Source organism: Sinocyclocheilus anshuiensis, unplaced genomic scaffold (assembly GCF_001515605.1).
Source record: "Sinocyclocheilus anshuiensis isolate Anshui unplaced genomic scaffold, SAMN03320099.WGS_v1.1 scaffold194, whole genome shotgun sequence".
In the NCBI taxonomy this organism is placed as follows: Eukaryota; Metazoa; Chordata; class Actinopteri; order Cypriniformes; family Cyprinidae; genus Sinocyclocheilus; species Sinocyclocheilus anshuiensis.
The window spans coordinates 2245704-2255675 of record NW_015546074.1 but is presented as its reverse complement, the minus strand read 5'-3'; the positions used below and the strand labels follow the sequence as shown (position 1 = coordinate 2255675).

General features: G+C 34.8%; 1 protein-coding gene across 5 annotated transcripts in view; it reads left to right on the top strand.

Annotated features, from left to right (window-relative positions):
- Nucleotides 1–9972, top strand: part of LOC107699843 (cell adhesion molecule 2-like) — a 264993-nt gene that overhangs the window by 247078 nt on the left and 7943 nt on the right. For 3 of the 5 annotated variants that reach the window (XM_016501247.1, XM_016501244.1, XM_016501246.1), the window contains exon 9: nucleotides 831–857. The exons of the other annotated variants lie outside the window; for them this stretch is intronic. In XM_016501247.1, coding sequence (XP_016356733.1) covers nucleotides 831–857 — 27 coding nt within the window. The remainder of the gene's footprint in view (nucleotides 1–830; nucleotides 858–9972) is intronic. 5 annotated transcript variants of the gene reach the window in all.

The following is a 9972-nucleotide window of genomic DNA, read 5'->3' as shown; positions in this document are numbered from 1 at the left end:
TATATAATTTCCAAATAAATAAATGCAGGAAGGAGCGAAAAAGGCATTTTCAGTGTCAAATGTCAAGTGGTGTAACCAAGTAAATGTTAATGATTAACAATGTTTTTCTTACACAAATGACAAACATTATTTTTGACAGTCATTGTTAAATAAAAAAAAATAGTAATAAAAGTGTATAAAATAAAGCATTTGGACATTTTTTGTACAAATATCATGCATTTTTATTTATGTGTGGTTTCAGTTCCTAAATTTTTTCATAAATTAAGAATAAATATGAGTATGAAAGTTGATGATGAATCATAGTTTGTTTGTGAAAACGTTCGTATACAGATTTCATGTACAAATTTAAATGTACATAGAGTGAATGAGACCCAATGTCCCAATTTGTCATGCCCGTTCTCTCAATCTGCATTAGATAAAGAGGCTAGTAACTCAAATGACTAAACTGGCATTAATATAGTAAAAATATCTTCAGCTTCGCTGTCTTGAAATACGGAGCGATTTGCATGATAAGTAGCATCATTACAGGGCAGTGCAGCGGGACCTAGCAGACATCGGAGATCAGCATGAATGTATAGTTCTGAATATCTCCAAATGGATGTGTTTTGCAGGATGTGTGTGTTCATACACTGAATTTGTACTTGAAACCATCTTGTCGTCCCAGTCGTCAATGTTCCATCATTCTGACTGCAGGTTAATGCGGTCGGTTGGTGTCTTCATTAATGGTTTTGAGTTTTGTGGCCAGTTTTTTTTTTTTTTCCTCTCCCCTTGTAATGTCCTCACCCTTGTCTTCCCTTACTGCCCCTTTCTGTCTGCGTCCATGGCAACAGCTAAAGATTTCCCAGGTACAACCACAGGTAAATATTTTTTGCTGGTGTGCTGACATCATCATTGCGAGACAGAGCGCTGTAATGTGGCTTGTGGAGTGGTGGGTCGGGTTACGCCAATTAACCTCCTCCATAGCATGAGCTGGGAAATAGCATTGCCTTGCATGGGAGCACTGCTGATCTTTGTGAAATGTCATGGTGCTCCATGGTGCTGTCATTCACATGAGGGATGCTTAAGCCTTCGGGGCAGAGCGCTGTAATGTGGCTTGTGGAGTGGTGGGTCGGGTTACGCCAATTAACCTCCTCCATAGCATGAGCTGGGAAATAGCATTGCCTTGCATGGGTACTCTGCTGATCTTTGTGAAATGTCATGGTGCTCCATGGTGCTGTCATTCACATGAGGGATGCTTAAGCCTTTGGCTCACTTACTGTTATCAGTGAAAGGAAATTAATCTTATTACGGTTAGAAAGAGAGTCTGGAAGAGTTAGAAATACTGTTTATATAAAAGAGTCAATGGAAAAATGATAAAATATAAAGCATTTTGTACAAATTTGTGTCACTTTTATACATTTTTTTTTTAATTTTAGGCCATTTTCAGCATCAAATGTCAAGTGGTATAACCAAGTAAATCTTAATATATTTTTCTTACACCTACAATGGAAAGAAAAAGTAATAAAATTGTAAAAAAAAAATAATAACTTTTTTTTTTTAAATAATAATAATTATTTTCTGTACAAGTTTGTGTCACTCATGCATTTTTTTTAAACTTTTAGACCATTTTCGGTGTCAAATGTCAAGTGGTGTAACCAATATACCTACAATAGTTTATCTATCTATCTATCTATCTATCTATCTATCTATCTATCTATCGTCTATCTATCTATCTATCATCTATCTATATATCTATTTAAAAAAATTGAACAAATCTGCAGCTATTTTTAATTCTTGAATATTATTACGTTTTCTTAGGGTTACACCAGTTAATATTTGACACTAACCATGTTTTGTATTAAAATAAATGATATTTAAATGCTACTTAATTATTGTATCATCACAGGATGGTTATACCACCTTAACATTTTTGATATATTACCCTTCTGGAGATATCAAAATGAATTCAAGAAATTCGGAAATATAAAAAAAATAAAAATTAAATTAAATTAAATTAAATAAACTGTACATTCAATTCATTATATGAATGAAATACTTTTTGATGTTTTCATTATTATTATTGGTATTATTTTAATAAATAAATAAATAAAGACGTCATTGACCCAGAAAAGATCTGAGCAAAAGTAAAAAATTAATCTTTTAAAGTTCTGATGAAACATTATATTTGGGAGGTTAAAACTCTATTCCAAGTCTGCCTCTTGTCATTAGTTCTGTTTTCTTTTATTATCCTCAGTATCCACACAGAATGAATCTTAAAGGGGTCATATGATGCGATTTCATAGTTTTAAGTTTTCCTTTCTCTTTGGAGTGTTACAAGCTGTTCGTGAATAGATAAGATCCCTAAAGTTGCAAAGACTAAAATCTCAAACCCAAAGAGATATTCTTTATAAAAGTTAAGACTCGTCCACGCCCTCCTAAAACGCCTCGTTTAAACATGCCCCCACATGTCTACATCACTGTGTGGGAAGATTTGCATAACACCGCCCAAATGTATACGCAAAGAAAGAAGGTGTAACTTTTATTCTCGCTGTAGTATTGTTGCCGCCGCCGCCATGTCATGGAGACGCTGGGCCTCATTTATAAAATGTTACGTATAAACATTGCTATGACAATTAATAAAAAGTTTAGTATCACGAAATTCTTGCAAAACTTTAGAAAAAATTATTGAAAGGAAAATTGGACGTTTCATATCATAATAAAATAAATTATTACACGATTTTTATTATTATTATGGTCTCCGGTCTGAAAAAAACTGCCTGTGATTTGGCATTTCTTTATATTTACACAGTTTACTAATGCTGCTCAAATGTGCCATTAATGTACTGACACAAAGGTCCTGTTTACACCTGGTCACTTCATGCGTTTTTTCTGATCGGATAGCTATCCGATCGTGAAAAGACCAGGTGCCCTGCGAAACGCATTCGAGACAGATATAAATCCGATCACTCAAACCACTTCAGGAGGTGGTCTAGGCCGCATTCCAGACGAAACTCGACAAGTGTAAATGCATCTGGTTGTTGAAACCACATATGTAAATTTTACTCCTCCCAAAATGTTAAAATAATAAACGTGTGAGAGCGTGTTACAGGCTATATGACATTAGTCAGACTGCGCTAATGCAAGACGCATCGCTGCGGACGAGTAGCTGAGTATCTCTTCAGCAAGCCGACGCACGAACTGCCGAGAATTAAACTGAAAGTAAGACGCAGACAGTCAACACACAATCATCTTCATTAAAAGTAGTAAGACAAACTTATCTTTCCAGTGCTGATGCCACACGCTCTCCTATTGCAGTCTTTGATCTTGAAATGAGCTTATAATTAATAAAATGCAGCGCTTATCATTTGATTTCGTTGACGTGAACTTTGTTAAATTTAAATATAGGAATTGAAGATCGGATTTATATCTGTTTTGCGAGAAGTGTAAATGGAAACGTTTTAACAAATCCGATAGATATTCGATCAGCGGAAACGCATGAAATGACCAGGTGTAAACAGGCCCAAAAATATATAGTGTATTTTATACAAATATAATTGATGTAATAGTGCTTGTTGTTTGTCGTTTCTCCGATCACAAATGCAGACATGGTTTTATGTTTACGCGGCGCGATGCAACGCAGTGCGTAAAAAGACAGTATAAGTCATTATAATCAGTAATTATGTCCCCACTGGATGCAACAAATGTCTCGTTTGTAATGGGTTTTATTGGTTTTGTCTCGTCGCTCCGGCCGGACAGGGCATCACAGTATGGTAGGGGGCGTAACATTTCCGTCACACGCTTGAGGTATTCGGCCAATCACAACGCACTGGATAGCTGGCCAATCAGAGCACACCTCGCTTTTCAGAACGATGAGCTTTGTAAAAATCGACGCATTTCAGAAAGGCGGGGCATAGAGGAGAAACAATAATGTACAGTATGTGGAAAATAATGTGTTTTTTTTACCTTGAACCGCATAAACACATTTCATTACACCAAATACACAAAATAATGTTCTTTTTTAGCAACATCATATGACCCCTTTAAGAAACCAAGACTAAGTTCTAGAAGATAGCTCAGTGTCCTTGTAGACCATTTGAAAGGTATAAACACAAAGCTTTTAGTTTCTGTGTAGCTCACTAGAACTGAGTTGCAGCTGTTGAATCGCTGGCATAAAAACATATTATAAGTCATCAGTCTATGCATGGAATGGCCTTTTGAAAATATGTTTTGTTTTGTATGTGCAGTTTCTGTCCTGTTTTGACCTGTTTTGTTTTGTTTTGTTTTGTTTTGTGAACCATTGATTTTTCAGCTTGATCGTCTCTTTCACTGCGGTCTCTGTGCTGAATGTTCCACCTCGATGTGTTCTAACTATTTATCTTAGGTCAGTTTTCCTTAGCCTGCTCTCCCATGAGGGAACTGATTTTAATGATTAGCAACTGTGATTTGTTTTTAAAACCTAATCATATTTTATGCCACCCACACCATATTCCACTGGGAATACAGTGAACATGAGCTGCAAACTGAGTGTGTGGAGATGACAGCGATTACATGCAGCATGTAAAGATAGTATCTCAGGTGTCGTCTGTATTTAGAACACAGTTCATACTTTGAGGAACGTTACCAGTTCAAAGCAAGATTTATCAACAGCATCTGTCACAAGATGCTGATTACGATAGAAAATGATTATCGGTCAGTGAGTTGACGATAAATGCACAATATGTGCATGGACACCAAGAATGAAAGTTTATTAACTTTTTAAAATTTAAAAGAATGATTTAAAGCTTAAAGCTGGATCAAATAATTTTTTTAAATATCACTATAATAAATATAACAAAATACCTTCCAGCCTTGCATTAATGTAACTACAATTTCTGCTTGTTTTTACAAACTGAGAGATTGTATTCTGTGTTAATCAACAGCAACCCTCAGAATCTGTCGATAGGGCTTAACTTGTTTTGAACCTGAAACGTTCCAATGATAATTTAAATGAAAAGCGCTGTCTATATCTTCACAGACATTTCTATGCACAATTTCCCAGAGTCTGTGCCACAAATTGTAAAGCAAGAAGTCAACATTAATTAATTCCCCAGTGATTTATTTTGATGCAAATGTTCATTTAAAATGTATGAAGATTCTGATTGGGTATGTGTGTGCCATAAAACACATCCGTTCTGTGCCTCCGGCCTTTCACATGCGAGATCTTAATGGAATTCATTAACGCTCAAGCGAAATGACGTACGTCTTTGGCCACGTCACCATCCTTGAATGAGACTAATGATCTCTAATGGAATTTCTACTGACTGAGGCTTTACTTTCACAAATGAGCTCCATTTCCAAAAGAGTAAAACGTGTCTTTGCTCTATCAACAGAAAGATACACATGCTTCTGACCTCCGCTAGCCAGCTGTCACTCTGTGACCAAATACATTTGGAGATATCAAAGTGATTTCTATTCTGTCATGTCTGTTCAAAGGAATCGACCCTTTGCTGACGCTCTGCCAACTTTAGTTACAGATGCTCATTTTACAGAATGTTTTTCAGTAAAATATAAAGTGGTAACATGAAATAAATATTTTCCAAAAATGTCTATTAAAATAAGCAATTGGCATTTATTAATATTATTGTGAACCTTTCGCTGTACAATATTGTACTGGTAATTTACTTTGATTAATCAAGGATGCATTAAATTAATGAAATGAGAAATATAGCAATAAAATAAACGTTTTAAATTGTAAATGTATATAATTCCTGGGGCTCATTTAAATGAGAAAAATAAGATTGGAAGAGCAGCTTGAAATCATGTAACCGCCACACAGCTCATTCACTTAGAGCTGGAAGCACTTAATGCAGTGCATAAATTGAACTATATTATCAAACTGCATATTCATGAGAAAATGAAAGACATCTGCAGCAATAATGGCTTTGCTGTGTAGACCTGCTATTATTTTTGAAAGCTAAAGCCCATTTTGTAGCCCATGTCCGTGTTTATACCACAACCCAAGTACTGTGCTGCTGGCACTAAACTGTAAAAATAGAAAGTTGAATTAATTTTCAAAGACAAAGCAACCAACTGAAAAGCATTTTTGAGCTTTCTCAACTTTTTTTTTTTCACACTCTTCACCCCAAATCAAATTTAAGTGTAATCAATCTTCCTCAGCAAGCACATTCAGACAATATGTAAATAAGGAGTTGAATAAACTACTGTACTATATATGTAGCTGAATTCACTAAATGGTGACTTTAAAAAAAATTCTAGAGACCTATTAAATGTACACGTCCTCATAATTCCCCAAGTTTTGACAAAGCACACAAAATTAAATTATTCAACTGCAAGATGTACAGTATATGTAGAAATGTAAATGTATAAATTAGTTCAATCGATCTTTAAAATAGAGAGTGTCTGACAAAATAGAAGTAGGATTATTTACAGTATACAGTACAGTCATAATATCAAGCAGTGATACCATCATATATTTTGAACAATATACACACACTATGGTATTTAGATGGTACTCCAAGATAATATCATGATATCTTCTGATATATTTTTTTTTTTTACGTTATTGTTGGTTTTCTGTAACGGCATTGAACATTATCCAAACCATATTTAAATCTGAACAGTTTTCAATGTAAACTTTCTAAAAAATAAATAAATAAATAATGTTATTGACCAGCATAACAGTTTTCTTAAATGTATTTAGATTTACAATATGAAGCATTTACACTTTCATCCACAATGACTTACAAAATAACAAAAACAAAAAAACACTGCTTTAGCTTTATATGCAGTATGAGCTTTATATATCTGGTAACACTTTACAATAAGGTTGCATTTGTTAACAAAAAATACATTTATTAATCTGTTTGTTAATTTCAACATTTACTAATTATTAAAATCAAAAGTTGTATCTATTAATAGTATTTAACAGACATGAGCTAACATAAACTAACAATAAACAGTTGTATTTTTATTAATTAATGCTATAACAAACATCTTGCTCACTGCTAGTTAATGCATTAACCAATATTAACTAATGAACCTTATTGTAAATTACCATATATTTTAAATAGTCTTTGCAAACTCCATAGCAAGTTATATCTGATCTGATATCTGACTGTGTATGTGTAAAAGCGACAAATACAACACACCTTAGGCTGTCAAAATTAGAGTGGGTTATAGCAAATCTTCCTAAATCAAGACAAGATTAGTGTACTCCATTCTGAACAGCCTCCAATAAAGTGTACCATTCTTTGAACTTAATTTCTACAGGGCTTTTATTTTTGCCTCAAAACAAAGCACAATGTTAATTGAACTAAATGGGCTCATTTACGTGTTAGAAATGGGTCTGCAGAAGTCCCTGTTCTACACATCTCCCAGGGTCACTTTGACAAGCGCAGCAGAAGCGAGAGCCATTCGTCACTATGAGTTAATGAGAGCAAGTTCGAAGTGCAATAAAGACATAGTTAAAGTTTACACCCTTGCAGAAGCACTGAAATGGCGCCCAACGTAGGGCCAAAGGTGCTGTGTCAGGACACGATCGCTCCAGGTCAAACAAAAAAAATTAAAATGTTCCTGTGCCCTTCAAGTGAGGTTAAAGGCACAGTTCACCCAAAAATTAAACTCCTATCCACCCCTATGTTGTCCCAACCCTTTATGACTGACTTTCTTCTGTGGAACACACTTTCTTCTGTGGTGCCCCATGAAATCTCTTTTATTTTCCCCTAAATTCTGTTTTCCTTTTTATTTTATTTTTATGGATTCAGTATTTTATGATTCAATACAATTTTATCATTTAAAAAAAAATGGTGTCTAATTAAATTAATTAATAAAAATTTAACAATTTAATCCATCTTTTAAAATGTAATGAAATGAAAACAAAATTTATTTACTACAAAACATTGCATTTTTATTTTTTGTCAAATGTTGCACAACAGCACTGTACAGCTGTATAAATGAGTGAAATATATATTGGTTGTATTATATTCCTTAAAAATAGTATTAATATTTGTATTATTATTACATGAGAATTACATTTAGTAATATATTTTTACAATAGTAATATATTTCTATCATAATTTCTTCAAGTTAAACAAGACTTTTATTTTGACAGTTTGCTCCGAAGGTCTTTCAGTTTAAGTTACTTTGAGTTTCAGCGTGTAGGCTGTCGTTTGACAGTCGTTTTTCTCGAATGAAATGAAGTAAAGCTTGTGAAGTGACTCTCAGAGCAGCTCTGGAGATGAAGTACATGTGTTCATGTCCTGATATATTGAGATGCAGATGCTGAAATCACAGCGTGCCTCATGTGTTTGAGTTTGGGTTTTCAGCCATTAATTTACACAGAGACACACAGAATATGCAGACTTAGCGTATTTACGACAAATACTGACTGGCTGTTTTCGCATTTATTTCTGCTGTTAGATTAATCCATATGGAGTAAAAATGTCCAGAGCTTATCAACGTTTTCGACACAAATTTTATCGCGACTCAAATTGTTATTATTTTAACGCCCAGCCCTACAAAATCCCCATCAAAGTATCGTAAAAGTGGAAAAACAAGCCAAAATTTAAGTCGTTATTCATTGAAAACCTTCTTGTAAGAAGTATCCTGAACAAATCATTTTAAGATGGATCTTTTCAGTGAATCAATTACTCCAGTTCATAAAATGGATCTGAGGGGGCATTGACATGACACTGTTTTCAACTAGAAATGGAAAAGATTTTATGCGTCATTTGCATGACGACAAACTTTTGAAAACGGTGGTGTCATGCACATGTGTATTACGTGTTCACATAGTATTTCTTTACAAAGTGATATCGCCAACTACTGGCCTGGCATGCATAATACAGCGTTCTAGGTCTTTTCATGGATACGTGTGAACGGGAATCATTTTGACAGAGTTGTCTGTTTGACGTTGTTGTGTAAACGTACCCTGAATGATTTGTTTGCTAATCTTACTTATCTGGTTTAACTCACTGATAAACAGCATGCAGGGGACCAAATTTGCAGTGAATTAAGTCAAGTCTTGAGGCAGGCAGTGGAAGCACTATCTGTCTAGCATACTACACTATCCACAGTGGGGGCTTAAGATTCATGACTCCAGTTGGCGATTTATTCAGTAGAAGTTCAGAGGCGACTGAATTCACCCTAGCCTGCACTCGCTCACTCAAAGTTAAACCCAGGAAACAAATCAGCTTGCCGCAACCCCTGCCGTTTTTAAACTTGTTGTATATCGGCAAGAATTGAGTCACTTTGGTCCTCACAGGGCTGTGTGAGATATGACAGGTCTTTGGTAGCTGCTCAGCATTCGTTTGTAATGATAAATCCCCCTCCCTCCTGCTGCCTATTGAAAATCAGTATAGAACATTGGATTTGAATTGATGTTGCTTGGGCTCCAAAACTCAAAGCAGCATGACTTACTGGGGATGTTTCTGTGATACGGCATGGCATTAACACCAGTTTGCAATTCCTCGATTTGACTGCATGGGGATGGCAAATGGCAGTAATATTTACAACACACACACACACACACACACACATATATATATATATATATACAACACACACACACACACACACACACTATATAGGTTTAAGGCTATTTTTGATCAACAGGTAAGTATATTGATCCAAAACTTTTAAAGACAAGTAAATTCCTGACAATTAAAAGTGTTATATAGCCCACTGAATCATACTCGGACTTAATGCTGGCAGCAGTGGAACCACTTGAGAGAGAACTGCCAGGTGACTTATTTCTTAGCATAAAAGAATATTAGTGATCATTAAGAAAATACATCTTTTATATTTATTCAGAGGGGGTGTACTCATTTATGCTGTGCACTGTGTATATATATATATATATATATATATATATGGAATGCTCAACACAATATTCACTGAATATTCGGTTGCTACAGAAAATGTATTCTAAAAGCTTTTTCAGTAACATTAATTTTGTTGCGAATCATCAGCAGAGTCTGTATCCATTTGCAGCGT